The 20,368-nt window shown below is 38.6% G+C and overlaps 1 protein-coding gene across 3 annotated transcripts; it reads right to left on the minus strand.

Moving 5' to 3' along the window:
• Positions 1–3,086: 3,086 nt before the first annotated feature.
• LOC139937971 (E3 ubiquitin-protein ligase RNF34-like) lies at positions 3,087–19,364 on the minus strand. Of its 3 annotated transcripts, none has more exons than XM_071933286.1 (8): positions 19,143–19,364; positions 9,641–9,858; positions 8,866–8,991; positions 7,631–7,891; positions 6,512–6,670; positions 5,700–5,889; positions 3,772–3,840; positions 3,087–3,430 (listed from the first exon to the last, which is right to left on the minus strand). In XM_071933286.1, the coding sequence occupies exons 2-8, from the start codon at positions 9,845–9,847 to the stop codon at positions 3,252–3,254; spliced, it is 1,191 nt and encodes a 396-aa protein (XP_071789387.1). In that variant the 5' UTR covers positions 9,848–9,858; positions 19,143–19,364; the 3' UTR covers positions 3,087–3,251. The 3 variants fall into 3 exon arrangements, with proteins under 3 accessions (XP_071789387.1, XP_071789386.1, XP_071789385.1); XM_071933285.1 differs by lacking the exon at positions 19,143–19,364 and adding an exon at positions 12,381–12,507; XM_071933284.1 differs by lacking the exon at positions 19,143–19,364 and adding an exon at positions 11,971–12,055.
• Between the last annotated feature and the right edge of the window lie 1,004 nt (positions 19,365–20,368).

The following is a 20,368-nucleotide window of genomic DNA, read 5'->3' on the forward strand; positions in this document are numbered from 1 at the left end:
CAGTAACACATTGGCAATCTGAGTACAAAAATGTGACACCAAGATGTATCATGATTGAGTACAACTGATAGTTGGTCCCTTTATATTCTAGAGCTCATAGAACCTTATTTCTTCCGCCAAAGGGGCTTTCCTCAAATACAGAAAAAAAAAAATATATATATTTTTGTTCCATTTTCTTCTTTGAACGCCGAGTATAATTCAATCATCTGTGGACAAACAAACATTTATAGACAAAACAAAACAATATTTAAATTTTAAATGTTGCAGGGGTTGATTAGGAAAGTGTCTAATTTCGAGCAATGTGTCTTTTGCAACCCCTTAAAAATGTGATTATTACTTCAATATAAAATACTCAGAATTAATATTAAACAGTGACAGTCAAATTTTTTTCTCTGTGATTAGGCTTCAACAATGATCAATAAAGAGGCATAAAGCTTAGTACTATAACAAATGGGTTAAAAAAAAAAATAAAAAAAAAAAAAAAATATGGGTATCATGGAATCAAAAAACTTTATGCAGTAAAGAGGGTGTCCTTTAATTTTTTGGTGTATTTTTTTGTCTTAATTGTTGTTGTCTACAAGTACTGTTTCATTACTTTAGAAAGAGAAACACTTGAAACATTTGGTTGTGCACACTTTAAAATCTTGTGATGTTTAAAATGTTAACATATAAAATACCTTCTTTTGTGTCTCAAATAGTTTCACAATAGCCACCAAACAAATAAGAGGTTCAACAAGTTTGAGTGTGTAAATTTTTAAGACATCAAACAAACTCTAAAAGTAAGATTTCAAAGTCATAAAAAAAAAATGCTACATACCCCTAAAATAATATATTTATTTCAATCTCAAAGCTCACTGATTAAGAAGTTTGATCCCGGATAAGGACCGTAATGAAATTCTCTAAATATTGAGAAAAAACTAGCAATGGAAGACTCCCAATTTTACCAAATGCTTATTTTAATTGCCGTTATGGAAATGGAAAGCCCAATATGAATGTGTACAAACTCTCTGACAAAACATCAACTGTTCAGGGGTCAATTTCACAAAGAGTCAGACTAGGAGATATTAAAAACTTAAAGGAAAGTTACAGAATTGGTAAGAAACAAAAATCAGGAAGATCACAGATTTACATCAAACTTACTAGGTCTAATGATGTTTTTAGTAGAAAACATCTCTTGAAATATTTCTGTCTGAAATTTCATATTTGATGAGAAATAAATAATCTAATTTCGCGTTTGGGAGTTTATCGCTCAGTGAGCGTTTTATTCAGTTTTGTTTAGGCATCAATGCAATGCAAAATTTGTAATCGGTTTTTCACTATTCTCTCGTAACCCAGAAGGCCGATTGATCTCAAACTTCTACAGGTTTGTCAGTTTATGTATATATGGTGGATTACATAAAGTGTTTACACTGCCAGCAACTGTTTTGCCAGCAAAACCAATTCTGTAATGTCCTTTAATGTTATCCTAAGTTAGGACAAGTAGCTAGTCTCATCCTTGCTCGAGATAAGACTAGTCTGAACTCTTTGTGAAATCCACCCCTGCACTGTTAATCTCTGAGAAACCTTGCTGAATTTTCAGTAGGGATGACATGCAAAGACAAGAAATTGCAGGTTAAAGTTCTCCACAACGGAGAATATAAATATCCGGCTGATCTTTATTATAGTTCAATATGAACAGTTATTGACTTTTTTTAACAGTTATAACCGGCCAACAGGGGCTCAAATTTATATAACTGTTTAACAGTTTGAAGCAAATTGTTGTGGTTACTATACTTAATACATGTAGCAGAAAAACATGCATTAGCAAAAGTGTACTTCATAAACAATCAAGAAGATTTGACAGCGCATGTGCGTATTCACAGTGGATTTACATTGCTGCGTCACTTGCCTGCTTGTAAGAACCGCTGGCAAGCTAGCGTGCCTTTTGCTTTGCTTAGCAGTAATTATGAAACAGAGACTTTGGTCACACCGTAAGCATAAAATGTCCGCTTACAGGCTTTAGGAAACTGGGCCAAGATGAGCAGTGTAATTGTTAACCTTTCAACTAAATGTTCATTATTTGATTATGGCTGGTCTTGCCTCCAGTCGCTGTGCTGAAATTCAGAGAAATGTAGTGTCAATATGGGCATGGTACCCAGTTTCTTCAATTGGGTTTGAGACACATGTTTAAGACATGGCCCCTGTCTGAATGTGGTATGATACAAGTGCATCTGCCAGGTGCGTAACTGCTTGGGATAAGCCCACACTATCTATGTGGGCAATCGCCACTACGCATGATGCAAGACTACATGTACGTATGTGTTTGTTCATTGGCATTAAAGACATCTACATGTAAGTGATATACTACAGTGACAGATTTCCGATGTGATTGACAGGTGCATTTTTACATAACCTTGTTTCATCCCAAACCAATCGAGTTAATAAAAGAATGCAAAAAACTTGTTACTTGTATTTTTGTAATATACTTTTACTTCTGTGAACACTTAATCGTTGAACCAGTTTTAGCAAATAGCAAAAAAATCCTAAGCCATTTTGAGATTTGGTGGACACAATACTGTAGCGAGGTTCAGGTAAATTTGTAAATGCCCAAAACCAAGCAGTGCACTTCTATGGTGTCCACCATATCTCCAAAAGGCTAACTGTGCTTTTATGTGTCCAACAGGGACGCCTTCAGTTATCTGATCAAAACAAACCCTCTTCCGTTCGCCACCCCCAAAGAAATCCTTTGTATACTACGGGGATGGCATTGTTCATCACTCCTCAACCTCACACCACAGTGTATATAAAGTTCAAAAAAATAGTTAATGGCTTGATGTTTTGACCTTAGCAAAGTCTTTCTCAAAGCCTAAAAATTATTTTTTAACATAACAAACTCTGACAACATAAACAAAAAACCTTACGATGCTGACTAATTCAATTGCAAGAGCATGCGATGAGGCACACGAGAGCGCGCAAAAAACCCAAAACAAACAATAACAAGAAGATTCAGAGCGTTTAGGATGTGCATAACCCAACCAACAAAATCACTCTCCCAACCACGCATTATCCCCCCTCTGCAGACTGCCAAGAGAAGGGCCGGTGTGCGGCACAACTGACATGGTACAAAAAGATGCAACATTTCAAAATACACGGACTGGGAAAAAAGACAAACAGTTTCTCCTAGAAAAACAGGAATCCCGACCCACGACACTCACCCACCAACACTTAACACATATCGAAGAACACTCTGTAACGATTGCACTAGATCCTCTTTAAGAGCGAAAGACGTGCACAGCCCGGATGATGTACTGCCTACACATGGGACATTCTGCGAGTTGCTTGCCGCACTTTGTGCACGTGACCATGTGGCCGCACTCTAGGAGCACACAGTCGATGGGGGAGTCCATACAGATCTTGCAGGTGTTGTCATGGGCTTTATCAGCGGAGGACTCTGTGCATGTGAAAAAGTGGATTTTAACAATTTTGGGATAAATGTTTAGGAGGGGGTTAAGGGCACTGGACACCTTTGGTAACTGTCAAAGACCAGTATTCTCACTTGGAGTATCTTAACATTTGCATTAAACAACAAATCTGTGAAAGTTTGGGCTCAATTGGTCATCGAGTTTGCAAGAGAATAACGAAAGAAAAAGCACCCTTGTTGCACAAATTTGTTGATCAACATTTCTAGACATTGTACATGTTTTATAAACACAAAGGATAGTGAATGAAAATGAATTCCGTTGAAATTTTTGCACAGGTCTGTAATAATACACTCAAACTATAAACTCTTACCGGATGAATTTGATTTTCCTTCACGTATTGCAGCTGCTACCTTCGCCACTGCTGCTGCAGTAGCTTGCTCTGAAACAAAAATGGGGGGAATTCAACTTCATATAATATTTTATCATCACTATTTTGTATATTCATTCTTTAAATTGTCTATTTTTATATACAATGTACATGTATGCCATTTGTTGGTTGGGTGTAGGAGAGCACATTGCTTTGATGACAGTTTTTTAAATCTTTGCATTACCCTGGACGACCCCTGCCAAAAAGAAAAAAAATCACAATTTTTATTTTTAATCCAGTTACCAGAAAAAAAATCACAATTTTTATTTTTAATCCAGTTACCAGAAAAAAAATCACAATTTTTATTTTTAATCCAGTTACCAGAAAAAAAATCACAATTTTTATTTTTAATCCAGTTACGTTGAAAGGCATGGTATACAATATTGTAAATGAAAAAACTAAGCAGTTCACCACGAGTACAACTGACTGGGTAACTAAAAATCAATTGGGGATGAACAAAGACAAATTTTACTGAAGTGTGATTTGACCTTGCAACCTTGGGATTTATGTGCCCGTATCCAACAAACTCAGCCCTATCCAGCCCTTATGTTGTTAGTCTTTGCTAATATCTTTGAGTGTAGGGTACCAGTCAGAGGTCATAAAACCGTATACTGGTGAACAGCCAGGCAATGCGCCAAGTCTATGATTGATACAACCTGGGGGAAACCGCAAACATATTGGGAGGAGACTACCAACATATGGCTATGGTAAGCTCAGTTGGTATAACAATGGCACATATACATGCACCCGTTTGAATCCCGTTTGAATCTTGCTCCACCAGTTTGTTTTCACCTTTTCACCTTCCCCTTTTCACCCCAAATTTCTTTAGAAGTATGAGTGAAAGCATTAAACTTAAGCCAGGTCTAAAAGAGAACAAACTTGTAGCATAATAAAAAGTTAAACAAACTCAACTGATCTTGAGAATCTATATTATAAAAGCGCTTAAATCGCATGGGCGCCGCCATTGTTATTTGGCAAGTGGTGCCCGCACCCTGCTAAAATGATGCGTCCTGGGGTAAATTACAGGGTACCCGTGTTGGGGCAAAAAGAGGGAAAAACAGGGAAAAAGAACAAGCAGACAGACAAGATATTCAAATTATTATTATTGCCAAATGAAAAATTACTTTACTGACAAAATGAACTAAACATGTACATTAATTATATAAGAAAAGTATGGGCAAAAAAGCTTTTACTTTGATTCAAAGCTTACACCCTCACAACAACAACAACAGCAGCAGCAGCAAGCAGCAAGCAGCAGCAGCAGCAGCAGCAGCAGCAGCAGCAGCAGCAGCAGCAGCAGCAGCAGCAGCAGCAGCAGCAGCAGCAGCAGCAGCAGCAGCAGCAGCAGCAGCAGCAGCAGCAGCAGCAGCAAGCAGCAAGCAGCAGCAGCAGCAGCAGCAGCAGCAGCAGCAGCAGCAGCAGCAGCAGCAGCAGCAACAACAACAATAATAATAATAATAATAATAATATTAATATATTGGTATATTTTATTAACATTATCAAATAGTGACCAAAAGGTCAAATTGCATGACAACTTCCAAGAGAAAAATATCAATTCAAACAACAATTTAAACAATAATCATAAGTTGGCACATAAAAATGTAAAAGAGCAAGTAAACGGAATTAAACACACTGCACAAACACGCAGATTTGCCTGCTTCATTTCAATAAAAATATTTACAAGATTGGAGGCAGGACAAGTCTACATGTACGTGAAACAACAATAAAATATTTAGTTCTTAAATAGCAACTGTATCATTATAGCTGGATCAAGGCAGTGGGCCTTGCATCATTATCCCTGCTCATCACACACACTTAAAATATTCTTGCTGCCATACCCCCAGATCAAGACAACTTGAAATCAAACATACCTTTGTTCTTGAAGTCTTCTCGTTCCTGGTATAATCTCTTGACTCGTTCCTCTAGTTCCCACCGTTCCACGCAACCTTTGTAGTCGATGAAATTAAGAGTCAGGATCTCTTTAAGCTGACGTACGCTCAGGTCGTCTATATCTTCTATTTTACTTAGATCGCTGATCGAGGCTCGTTTTCTTAACGGTACCTAAAATGATAACATGTGAAAAAAAAACCCAAACAAGTACATTTTAAAACAGACTTTTTTTAAAGAGAGTGGACACTATTGGTAATTGTCAAATATTAGTCTTCATAGTTGGTGTATCTAAACATATGCATAAAATAACAAACCTGCGAAAATTTGAGCTCAATCGGTTGTCGAAGTTGCCAGATAATAATGAAAAAAAAAAAAAACCATTGTCGCACGAAGTTGTGTGCTTTCAGATGCTTGATTTTGAGACCTCAAATTCTAAAATTAAGGTCTCGAAATCAAGTTCGTGGAAAATTACTTCTTTCGCGAAAACTACATTACTTCATAGGGAGCAGCTTCTCACAATGTTTTATACTATCAACCTCTCCCCATTACTCATAACCAAGTCAGCTTTTATGATAATAATTATTTTGAGTAATTACCAATAGTGTCCTCTGCCTTTAATAGCGAAATGTGGTATGCTACAGCACTCATTGTTGTTTTTCCATGGTGATTGTGGTTTCGTAATTTTATAAAACACTGGTTTGTTTTGCATTGTTTACTTGCAGTTCGGCTGATGCCCCAATTTGTACAATAAACCATGAATGAATGATTGAATGAGTGAATTCTTTATTCTTACAGATTGCGGAGGAGGCGGCGGCGGACTGCTCTCTGGCTCCGTGTTGTTCACAGGCTCAGGGTTGGATATGTTTTCCACAGGCGAGTGCTCTGCTTCCGAGTCACTTGTACTCGATCCTTCGGGCCAGGCATTCCTTGTTACTCCCATTTCCGACTCACCCTGTTCAAATATATATAACAAAGTATAGTTTTTAAGAAAGACACCACTACAAGCGATCAAGTAATCTTGGAGTCTAACAAAGAAAATTTACTTTACATGAATTACCTGAGCTATTTAGCCCTATGAGCAAAAACGTTGTATCTCTATTTTAAGCAAGATTTAATCTTTTGACAATTTCAAACTCGTCTCAAAATAATAGAAAAATTTACTATAGAGCTGGACTTGAACCTGTAACCTCTGAATTAATGAGCTTTCTAGCCCTTGGTTGGCTGTCCCCTTATTTTGTCAATATCTTTGTTCACGGACGCAGTCAGAAGCCATTCAACCTATAATTGTCATTTAGCTAGGAATCACACCAAGGTTCAAGTCCTGCTTTGATAAATGTTTCTTTATTCAACCCCAAAGTTACTTTAACATCTCACATGAAAATGCTCCGCGCAACAAGAAACGTTGTATCTCCCTTTTAAGCAAGAAACAATGTCTTGAAAATTCCAAACGCCCCCAAGTGCTATTTCAGAAGATCCAACGCTTTCCACTGACGCAATGATAAGTTTGTTTTATTCAGCCTAAAAGTTTCTCAACATTTCTCAATGCCGTTTCCTTTCAACAGCATTCCAATCTTCCCTGGCTGTACGCCAAGTACAACTCTCTATAATCTTTAACATTCAGGACAATCCACTTGTCTGAAAACAGGCATGTACACGTATATGCTTCGTTTTTGAAAGGGCAAGGGCACCAAGGTATTTTCTCCTTGGTACAGGGCATCCTATGAGGAAATTGTAAATTTCTACTTGAGCATTTCAAGACCACTAAGACAATGACCTGGGCCAAATTTCAAAAAGCTGCTTAGCAGAAAAAAAACTGCTTGAAATTTAGTAGGGCACCAGTCACATCAGTGTAAACTCAATGTAATTTTGGCTGATAGCCTGTTTATGATGTGAAGCAATACATTTCACTTACCCCTTGCTGGACAGGGTCACTCTGTCTCGTCCCTGGCTGATTATAACTAGACCCATGAGGGACGGACCGATCCACAGAGTCATGTCTGTGGGACACCGGAGTATCCGCCATGGCCTCGTCTAGATTATTCACCGTGACCATGAAGGGACTGTTACTATGGGAGGACAAGTACTGTACAACTAGATCGACCAGCTCCTCTTTCTCACGGCAGGCCAGTGTGGAGATGTCCCTGGCTGCCAGGTACTGGCGTAGATCCTTTACCTTCAACGATAAAAAAAAATCAAGAATTTTTATTTGGGTTCAATCTCTCTCCTCTTCACTCCTTAACTCTTCATGTTGGATGGCTTGTTTGGTGCAAATTGTTTGTTTTTTACAAAATTAATTTTTTTTTTTTTTTTTAAAGGGTGTATGTAACTTTTGTAGGACAAAAAACACAATGTCTACAGATTTACACTACACTTACACAGTTTGAAGATAATGATAGAAGCAAGCTTCCCTGAAAATATTACGTACTGAGGTGCTGTAGTTTTAGGGAAATGAGTAAAGCAATGTCATGAAAATTATTTTCAGCATTTACAAACGTTTTTCATGACATTGTTTTACTCATTTCTCAACAACTACAGCACCTCAGTAAGTAATATTTGAAGGGAAGCTTTCCACTATCATTATCTTCAAACCCTGTAAGTTTAATGTAAATCTATGGACATTTTGAAAAGGTACCCAAATCCTTTAAGCCTGGAATTTTTTTTTCTTTTTCTAAAAAATAAAACAGCTGCACGTTTGTATCTTCCTGGTTATATATAGTCAGGCATGCCAATTTTTTTTTAGACCCATTTAAACACCACGTTGTAAGGGTTTTACAAGGTAATGAATAGCAATCAGATGCCAAGAACTGTAAAGCCTTAGCAAAAAAAAAGTGACTGGATTCTTTTACATTTACGTTACACAATAAACACCATCGCTGGCCTTACGTCCCAGACCAGGTTGATCCCCAAACTCTGCTGATCAGGAACACCAGAGCTCTAGTCAGGTGCACTTGACTACTCTGTCATGACATTTTAGGGCGTGTCCGAAACGCTCACTTTGGCTACAGCTACGGCTAGACCGCATGCGCCTGCCCATTCTTCAACACTGGCAGACGCGCTGATCTAGCCAAAGCTGTAGCCAAAGTCGCCATTTTGGACCAGACTTAGGACTAAAGTAATGTATACCCATTCAAGAGAGATCATCTTTACCTTGATTTGCATAAGTTGACTCCGGTCCTGAGACCCAGTGAACATGCAGCATGTCTTACAGCTTCGTCGAGGCTCTTTACGGATGCAATTTGAACAAAAGAGCTTTGAGCAGTCCAGGCACTTATACTGAGCAGAGGGAATAAGTCATAAACAAAATAGTCATTAAATGGTTTCAAAAACACAAAATATCGACAGGAGTGTTAAGACTGCCAAATTTAGAAAGCCAAGTATTTAATAAACAAAACAAAATTGGGTAAGCATTTTAATTCAATTCAATTAAAAAGCTTTAATCATCCTCAATAGGCAATTACATCAGGTGGCCAGGTCCGTATAAAAACATTAACAGTGAGGATGAACAGTTTTAGTTCAGGTTTTCAGAAAATCATTTGTTTAAGGTTTAAACTTAAATGATCTTTGCTTTGAAAAAGTCGTGACCAACGTAAAGTTTGAGAAGTCAACTTTGCACTTTTCTTTGCAGTCCTTGTTTATAGAAATTATTTTAACTGCATGTTAAGAGCATTAAGTAGTCCCTGCACTTATACTGCACACAGGGAATAAATTGTACAAAATATACAATTATAATAATAATAATAATAATAATAATAATAATAGTGGCTTCTTATATAGAACTCATACCCATCCCTCAGTGACGCTCAAGGCACTTTAACAATCAGTATTTTTCCATTAAGGCATTGTGGAGCGACACTTTCGAAACTATGAGGTATTTTTATTTGCAATACAAGAATTACATTGGAAATAATTACAGTCTACTCACCTTCCTCTTAAAAAGTGTAAAATTAGCTGAGCACAATTCACACACCATGACGCTACTATCAAACTCCTCCTGAAGCGAGACCGACGAGCGCGTACTGGTGCCGCTGCGGGGACGGCCGGCGCTCCGTGGGCGGGGGGACTGGGTCTGGACAAATGTTCCGCTGAAATTTGACGACCCCTGTGCCAATTTTGTAGCACCTGAACCCATGGAACGCAATCCTGAAAAAAATAAAACAAAACAAAAACAGTGTCAGTTTTTTTTATAGAATGAAGCAGGACAGGCTCTCAGAACTAAAATATTTATTCGGCGAGAGTAGATACCAGGCTTTTATGTAACCTTGAACTAGGCTCTGTGCTATGTTGAAAAACCATGCAAATGTACACTATTCCAAAAGTGATGTCGGAGCAAAAGCCAAATCCAAAGCCAGAGCCCAAACCGGAGCCCAAACCGGAGCCCAAGCCAGAACATTTATAAGCAAGATCCCAAGCCAAAGCCCATGCCCAAGTCCGAGCCTACATGTAAGTCAGAGCCCAAGCCTGAGCCCGAGCCAATGCAAGTACCCAACCCAGAGTCCAAGCTAGATCCCAATCCTTAGCCCAAGCCGGAGCCCAAACCAGAACATAAGCAAGATTCCAAGCCAAAGCCCTTGCCCAAGTCGGAGCCTACATGTAAGTCAGAGCCCAAGCCTGAGCACAAGCCAATGCCAGTGCCCAAACTAGAGCTCAAACTAGAGCCCAACCCAGAGTCCAAGCTAGAGCCCAAGCCCAAACCGGAGCCCAAACCAAAGCCCAAGCCAGAACATTTATAAGCAAGATCCCAAGCCAAAGCCCATGCCCAAGTCAAAGCCTACATGTAAGTCAAAGCCCAAGCCTGAGCCTAAGCCCAAGCCAGGGCCCAAGCCAGAGCCCAAGCCGGAGCCCAAGCTAGAGCCCAAGCCTGAGCCCAAACCTGAGTCCAAGCTAGAGCCCAAGGAAGAACAGTAGCCCAAGCCAGAGCTCAAGTTGGTTGCCTTGCAAACCAAGTCAAGGTTTGGAAACCACAGTGATTACAAAACTTCAATAATTACCAGTTTCTCCCATGCAGTGATTTCCTACCAATGTAGGATTTCTTACAATGTACCAATAGCTCAGTACCAGAGTAAGCCCTACTGTAAATGCCATTTTCATATTCTTAGGCAAAATGCCAGTGACTACATTTAACTGCGCAATAAAATGTTTTTCTTGAATATTTAATGTACAAGGTACATGTATGCAGGGGGTAATCGTACATTTGCATTATGCATAGTTTATTCATAACTTCACATAATATTGCAGTGAGGTCTTTGTTAATAAAGAGACTTGAACAAAACAGAGACTATAAAACTGATTTATATGTTAATTTCATCCAAGTACTAGGGTTGACAAACAATAACAGTTCACAAATGAGGAGTAAACAGGACTCAAAAGATCAATTTTTAATAGTGGAGAAAAGGTCTCTAACCTCATGTTTAATTGGCGTGATATGACAATGTATTTAATATTGATACACTTCCAGTGCAAGTTTTTTAAACATGACCCCAAAAATCCTATGATGTCACATTTGAAATATTGTGAGTCTGACAGTTTGGTACAAGGAATTTCCAATGATCTTACCAGAATTTCACATATATGCAATTGAAAAAAGCATTAAATTTGACCTTTTGGAAAAAAAAACAAAATTCCTATGTGGAATATACAGACCCATGTTTAATTTTGACATTCATTGACGTCATGTTTCAAATTTCACTCTGATCCTGAATGATATAAAATAAAATGACACTTTAGAGACAGGTTTTTTCCCCCAGTTTTGTCAGGATTCTACCTTTTGGAAAGTGAGTGTGTCACAAACTGAACGTGACCTTGATGGCACTCTTTACACAAAGGTAAATAATGCATTCGTACAGTCCATTCCTATGCATGATAGTAGATGTACTTTTCGCCATGAATTACCATCAAGTCTTTATCATAAATGTATTGTGTAAAACAACAGATCTCCCGAACAATACAGAATTTCCAATCCATTAATATGTTAAGTCGACATTACCAACTTCCTGGATTAACAAATGAAGACAGCAAAATCCCTCACAATATTCATCTACACTCCCTATAGACATGACAGTGCTGAGGGTTCCGTAAGCCAGCTCTAAAACACAATTAGTATAAATGTACTATGTAATACTTGTACTACCTACAAAGGTAAATCCTCAGAAACTCCTACGCAGGTTGAACCAACTTTTCCGAACTGCATGTTTTAAGAACCATGATTAGTGTAGGAGTGGCCTGTCTACTTGAAAATGTCAAAGTCAAACTTACTCTCTGAAACGTAAAGACTGCATGGCAAAAAAGGTAAAGCGAGGATAGCTTTGCGGAGACACCATTGTAAGCAAAATCTCATTTGAGCAGTGGTGGTTCTGAGAAGAGTTGGTTGGTACTTGACACTTTGACCGGTAGACTCTTTCTCCCAAAGACTATGGCCCTTTTTGAAACCACGGCTTCGGCTTGAGGCTCCGTTCTCTTGCCCGAGCGTGTATATATGCAAAGTACGCGCAAATTGTCAAAACAACCAGCGGAGCCAAGCTAGCCTGAGCTAATCCAAAGCCGCCGTTTCTAAAAGGGCCTTAGAGAGCATACTGGTTGAAACACCGAGTACCAACTACCTTTTCTCATAGTCACACTACTAAAGTAAAAATAGACTTGTTTACACGGAGTCACAGCAAACCTACCCTCATTCCTCTCTGAAGACATGGTCACCAGCGATTTTTTACAGGAATTTTCAACAATCAAAGTTTAGAATCTCTAATGTCGCGTATTGTGTACACCAACCATAGAGACAACAATGCAAAGAACGACAGGTTCGACACAACTCTTATGATTATGACTTATCTCTTATGATAAGAGAACCAACAACTTTCCACAGTCTATCAACATTGCCCCTCGCAGTTTTCACAAGTTAAGAATTTGAAATTCACCACAGTAAAAATAACCGATATATAATAAACTTTCAAGCAAAAACTTCTCACATACATATGAATGGTTCAGGAAGAAAAAGAACACACAGTAAACATACATTTGACAAGTATTTGGGGATGACCCAGGATGGACTATAATGAAAGAATGCCAGCAGGACTTGGTGGAGTCTAATGCATCTAGGTGTGGTATTGCATGGATATTAAACTGAATGATGGGAAGTCCCCCAAAGTGTTGCAATAGTCTGGGTAATTTATTTCCCTATGAAAGCAACACACAGGTTGTTGCCATGGAAACTGGGCATTGGGCTTTCAAGCTATCATACTAAACAAATAAATCAAACCAGTAGTTTTATACAAACATACAATTAATCCGGGAAAAACCTTTTCCTCAGATGATATACATAAGCCAATCAATAACTTTATTTTTGTTAGGGATGTATCGTCACAGCCAAGTGGTCTAGTGAACTTTTTATTAACAATTGTGCATGTAGGCTGCATATTTTTTAGTAGCCCACAGGGCAAGTTGAGAACAGTTAATTAACTAGTTCATACTATTTCTTAATACATGTTATCCATCGTACGCCATGATACCAAGTCATACAAATAACTACATTAAGTTAAATAGACCATAACACCCAAGCAGATACTTGCCATTTGATTGGAGAATTGTCCGTCACGTGATAGCAAATAAAAGTACCATTGCACGCTGAGTCACTCACCATGTTTTTTCGTTCCATCCGAAAAGTACTATTGCACGCTGGCAGCGTGCAATAGTAATTTTCGGATGGAACGAAAAAAGCTGAGTAAAAACATCACTGCGTGCGCGTGTCTTTGGTAACGAAGCAGTGTTACTGCAAGGCATATTAGTAAAATTACTAGCATTCGGCTTCTGCATGTCTCAAAATAGCTGTCCAGAACGCACATTGTGACTGTTGAATCAAACAGGCCGACCCAAAGAGAAACGGGTGTAATTTCACAATTAAAAATTGTAGGCCTACGCTTTGTTTGTTTTGAAAGTTGTATCTTCCAATCAAAATTACAAAGATCTACTTGGATGTTATATAACACAAATAATGAATGTTTTTCATAAGTGCAATAGTGCAATATGTTCATTCGTTGAAAGCTGGAATGTTCCATTCCACTCGGCTTCGCCTCGTTGAATAGAATATTCCATCTTTCAACTCATGAACATGTTCGCACCATTGCACTCATAAACACTCATTATTTGTATAATAACCTCCTGTGACTCAGACATCATGTTTGCAAAAGAGCCACAGAGCCCGCAGGCTTGGTTTGTAGTTAATGTACACAGCTCAATGGAAGAAGAAAACATTAAATCTAAGGAGATTCCACTGTATGTTTCTCCAACTTTATTTTTTTACAAAATGTAAAAATTACCCACAATATGATCAGTCTTGTTTGCCAGGAAATAGTATTTTATGTACACAATACGAGGTCCCTCTTTTTGTAAAAAAGGCTGCATGGTGCATACATGTAGTTTATGTTCTGAAAGCCAGGTTGCCTACTGCCATATTATGAGGGCAAACAAAACTTTATTGCAGTCTGGTTTTCTTGATTATGAGTGTGTTGGAGAGAACCTGCCCCGTAGTAATTAGCACTGGTCCCATATGTTTCATACAGTGCTACAAGCAGAAAGTATTGCTTCACAATTTTTAGCTGAGCAAAAAAGAGCAGGATAATACCAGTTCAAGATTGTAAAAGTGAATTTGTATTTTGGCTGGTAACCTTGTTCTGGTAAGCATCATTTTGTTGTGCTTCCATACCTAGATGTATGTACATGTATCTACATGTACCTACTAAAAAAAAAGAAGCTATATGAAATTGAGCCCTGGTTGCAAGCACCAGAGCCAATGATATAATAAGAGAGTTGCGGTAACTTGTGATTACAAGACTTTTTCTTTGTGTGCAAAAAAAAAAAATGAATTGGCGCAAGACTAGTCTGCCTACTGGGTTGTATTTGGACCGAAAATGGCATCCATCAAACAGGTGACCCCCAAAAAACTTGTACCTCACTATGTCACAAGTTCACAACTCTCTCAAAACACAGCTGCCAGCATGCACATATACATGTAGTAAGCGATTATGTTCCCATCTCCACAGACACAAACAAATTTAATCACCAGCAATCTGTGTTGATGTTCTTGTTGGGGGAATAGGGGAATACAAAAAAGCATGGTGTGATTTCATCACAGCTGTACAAATAATAAACTCAGGGTTCTAGCAGCGGTGGTCGACTCTGGAAAACCCACCCGACACTCAGAACTCTCTGAACATAATACATCACTGGCAGATTTTTTATCTTTTACAAACCTTAACACTACAGCACAGATTATAAGAAATAAAACACTACCATCTGCCTCTTTTTTTAGAAACACACAGCCAATAGGTTATCTGCGACCTGATTCTATGTTTCTGTTGACCTTTGAACCTGTTTCCTGCTGCCTTTATCAGCAGTTAAAGGAACATTACAGAATTGGCAAAAATCGTGAAGATCACATATTTACACAAAACTTACATGGTCTAATGATGATGATAGTAGAAAACATCACTTGAAATATTTCTGTCTGAAATGTCATATTTGATGAGAAATAAATAATCTAACTTCGCGTTTGGAGTTTATCGCTCAGTGAGCGTTTTATTTTTGTTTTGGCATCGATGCAATGCAAAATTTGTAATTGGTTTTTCACTATTCTCTCGTGACCCAGATGGCCGATCGATCTCAAACTTCTACAGGTTTGTCAGTTTATGTTTATGGTGGATTACATTTATAATGTGCTTACTGCTTATACTGCCAGCAACTTTTTTGCTAGCAAAAACCAATTCTGTAATGTTCCATTAAAGGATGATTTCATGCACAAAGGAACGGTTGTCCAGGTTAAAAGGAGAATCGGGCAAGTGTGGCAACTGAATGCGTTGATGCCCAGCATACCACTGGGGTATCATGTCCAAGTAAAATCCCAAGGCAAAGGGGGCACTGTTATTTGAACCTTGGAGGGTTCTACCTCCATGTTTGAACGGAGCAATCTACTCGTATTGGATGACTGGACACGCTGGAGTACGGATGCCCTATGGGATCCAAGTAAAATGTGGTAATAGTAGACCAAATATTATGAAACACCTGGATCGGCATAAAAACCATTGATATAATGATTGATTATAATAAAGGGCAATTAGTGGACTGATTTTTTTCCCTTATTTGTAACACGTTTGGATTGGCATTGCTATTCAACCATATACATCCATTAAAACAGGGTGATTAGTTGTTGGTTGCCATAAACACCGACAATGAACAATAAATAACGAAGCATCTCAAAAAATTTGGCTCATTCTAGGCGCAATTTTAAAAAATTCTATTCCAGATCAGTAGAAGAAGAAGTTTTTAAAGAGTGTTTCAACAAAAAACATTTTTCTCTTTAAATAATGATCAATGTTGCAGACAAACTTTAGTCAAGCTGTCATTTAATATTTTTGTCAATAATATTTGGCACCTTATTTTAGGTTTGTTGGTTTATACGATGTTATTCTCCACATAAACAAAAATTGGTCAAGTGAGAAGTAATTTAATTATGGGGTTAATGAAAAGTTGAAAGGATCGGGAACTGGTCAATGATCCGGAACTGGTCAAATGACTGTACCAGTACACTAGCCTACATTGTTGGGCTGTAATGGCTCTCTTTAAAGACTTGGGCTCATCAAGGTTAACAAAGAGCAATATAACAGCCCAACAAGGTGGGCTATGATCACACTGCCCAGGGCTACACTAAGTACATGTCGTAAGTTCGCATGCTCTGAAGTCTAACTTCTGAACTTATTTAACCCAATAAATAGTGCCAATAAATATACTGGACTCCCCCCAATTCTTGGCCCCACGCCCAAGTCTCTCCAGGAGAAGAAATAATTTTTCAAATAGAAAACCATGTTTATATGCCGATATTTTCTCCAAGTATTGTCACTTTGGGAGCTCATTATTTAAGAACACAAGGTGCCTGCTCGTTTTGGTGTAATTTTATGAAAACTTTCATAGCTTAAAATCGCTCGACAAACATCGTAGGCGCCATGTTTTTTATCGATGCGCATGATAACAAGGGAGCATTGGAGAATCTTCAGAATCTTCAGAAACTATACTGCATGAAAACGCCTTGGAAGGCTTTTTAAACACACAGTTTGTCATGCATGCTCGTGCAGGCTACCTAGATTTTGAAATGGGCTTTTTGTATTAGATTTCCGAGGTTTGTGGCGTCAAGTCTGGTTTTGAAGTATTTTAAATTCGTCATCTCTTTCATGTCAGTTGGTATCAGGTTCCATTCTGGGATTGTGTATGGGTATAGTGAAAACTTGTAGCAGTCTTTGTTAACTGTGACTCTTTTTAGGTTGTTTTTGTCATAGTTTCTAGATGGTCTGTTGAGTGGCATTTCCTCCCGCGTCATCTTGAGGTGGTCTATGTTGGATGGAGCAAGATGGTTTAGTTCTTTAAAGATAACAGTTAGACGAGATTTTAAACGTCTAGCGTCTAGTCGTTCCCACTCAAGTTGTTGTAGAAGCTGGGTGACACTGCTTTCACGCCTGTAATCGTTTGCGACAAAGCGTGCTGCTCTGCGCTAAACTTTTTCCACTGCTTCTATGAGGTGGACAACTCATCTGTCAGGCAGCTTGACCGGTCAGACAACTCATTGATTGGCTGGTGCGCTCTCCAACCATATGACAAGTGGCCATGCTGAGTACGCTGAGTGATTTCAATGTGTATGTAGATCAGCCATTAACTCGTTGACTTCCACCGACTCATCTAGGCACTCGATTGAGTTGTCTCACTAATGCATCAGTGATGGCTGGTCAAGCTGTCGAGTTATCTGACCTGCCAAGTTGTCAGACTGTGAAGTTGTCTGCTGGACGAGTTTTCTGGCATCTGCATTTCGAGTGATGATTTGATCAAAATTTCGAAAAAAGGAATCTAGCGCCCCAGTAACTGGGTCTAATTTATAATATTGCAAATAACCAACCACATACTCTTCATCATACTGCCTGTGATACTTTTGGTGATGGTTTTACGATGATATTTTGTGAGACCGGGATAGTGATTTGTCAAAAACCTAATCATTAATTGTGTCCTCCTGATCCTTTCTCCTCTCTGTAAAAATAAACCTGCATTCATAAATACCTCAGACAGTTTCGCTATTCCTATTGGTGGAGAGAGCGTCACGTGGGTGTGTACAAACTAGGCCTGGGCGAATTATTCGAATATCCGGTTAATGGCGAATAGGTTTTCCTATCCGTAACCGCGAATGCCTTTTTTTTCTTAACCGGATATCCGCATAGGGCGCGAATACCTATTTACAAACCGGATAATTCTGTAATTACAACCAAGTAACCGGATATTCTTTAATATCCGAATATCCGCGGACGTCGGGCGACAACTGATATGAATGTTTTGTCTGAATCCTTATGAAACTTCTATTAAGACAGCATAAAACAGCATATATTAAGTATTTAACTATGCTCACCTCCGTGAAGTGTTAAAACAATGACATTTCTGACGTAATTTGTTCAAAGATTACAAAAGTTTTCCTTCACGTAGAGTCAATCACGATCAAAAGAAAAAGCAAATCGCCATCTTTAAATTAGATCCGGTCATTTTTATGAATGAACCGAGTGACACTGTCTAAAACTAATATCAATCCGCCCAAAAGATCTCGTTCACAAACGAACAGCGCCCTCTAGCGGCGAAAAAACTATTCGAATATCCGGTTAATTTCGGATAGTTGGCCAGCGGTATCCGAATAACAAAATTTCACTATTCGCCCAGCACTAGTATAAACCTTTGTAAATGACCAGTAAAAAGTGTTGAAACATGGGCGTGACACGCGAGCTTGCACCTGTGCTTAGAAGACAGTTTCTTCATTCCTATTGGTCAAGAGCAACAGCTGGGACAGCTGTGCCACATCACACAATACGGGCGACGCGCACAGCATTCCCTTATAAAAGGAGTTGTTTACCCGAGGGCCTTACCATTTCACAGCTGTAGGGGTGTTGTGTTGAAAGAAATCATTGAACAATTAATGAATATTAATTTTTGCATTTATTTTGTTTTTTTACCAAAAAGGTATTTATGAATGGGAATCAAAGTGTGTTGAATCGGTTTTAAACTACCTAGTGGTTTAAACCCACCGAGGCATGGTTCTTGATAGACCCAGTGACTGGGGCGCTGTACTCCTTTTTTCGAATTTTGACATTCAAAAAAAGGAGTATAGTTAGTATACTATAGTACTGGGTCTGGTTCTTGATAATTTACCTCGACTTCGTCTCGGTAAAATTATCAAGAACCAGGCCTCGTTGGATTTAAACCACTAGTTGAAAACCCCTTCACCACATATTGATTCCCTTAATATAATATAATGAAATGTATTTTCTTTACTTGCTGAACCCATGCTGAACTGAACCACACCACAACTTATTCATCACACACAAGTGACAGTCCACCACACAACAAACAGTTCTTACCTCTCTGTCTGACGTCCGTGTATGAATGAAGTAAGCAGCTACACGGGTCAATGACAACGATGACAGGTCTGAAACATGATGATGAAATTAATCTTCGAAATGGACTCTATCATTTACTGCACCATTTCCCTCAGTATTCAGTAAATTCTGGCCATTACGTTACTTTCTTTTTGAGATATCCATTATTTTATTTGTCTATCGTTTGTTGTTTGCTTTGGTTGTGTGTGTGTACCTTGTTTCACTTAAAGCTCTGCCCTGGTCCCCGGTAATGTGCCTGTGTCAGTGTTTAGGAACCAGCGATAACAAAGTGCAGTGAGATTAAGTCTGGTACCCACTAAAGTTGTTCAGAAGATGTTGTATTGTATGTAGTAATTTGGAAGCCAGACGGTCACAAGAAACTGGGGGCGGATCCATGATTTCAATTTGGGGTGGGGTGTAAATGCCTCATTAGAAGATTATGTCCCTTATTATTCGCCCAAATATTTATGCCATGTACTAATTGCAATGACCAATTATAGACTCTTTCTATGCTCTGATTTTTAAAGTATAAAGTTCCTCACTTTTCAACTTTTTATAGTTTTTGCTATTTAGGCCACATAACAAAAATTGTTGATCGTCCCCGCCCGACTGTTCAAAACCCCCCCGACCCCATTTTTTCCCCCATGTCTGGATGTCTCTTTATACTTTTACTACCCAGATTTTTCAGCTGATATTTTTTTCAAAATGTACAGGTTTGAAACGATGTTTAAAGAAGGTTTTTGTTCATGTTGGCAAAGCAAGAACAATTCTTCAAATATTTACTTGGGCTACACTGTGCTACAGTCGTTTGACCAGTTCTGGATCACTTTTTAATTCACATTGTTTTTTGTTGCAATCTCTTTGATATCTTAAACAAAAAAGTTTATCAGTTTACCTAAACATGACATAAAACTCACCAAGTATTCACTGACAAAAAAAGATTAGTTCTTTTGAAGAGGCTTTAAGAAAAGTATCGTCACCTGTTTGACCAGTTCAGGATCAGTTGAATCTATTCTGAATCAGTAGAGTGCCCTTTATTGCAAACCCATACTCCCATCCATAAAACTGTCTCTCAAGGACACGAAACTTCAGAGGTGTGTTGGCATGGACTTGGACTTCCTTTCTTTAGTGAATGTCATGCAAGTGTCTTCAATAGCAGCGCAAACACCCAACGACAAAACCACAAAACAACAGCAAACATGGCAAAG

This window comes from Asterias amurensis, chromosome 6 (genome assembly GCF_032118995.1).
Source record: "Asterias amurensis chromosome 6, ASM3211899v1".
Taxonomy (NCBI): Eukaryota; Metazoa; Echinodermata; class Asteroidea; order Forcipulatida; family Asteriidae; genus Asterias; species Asterias amurensis.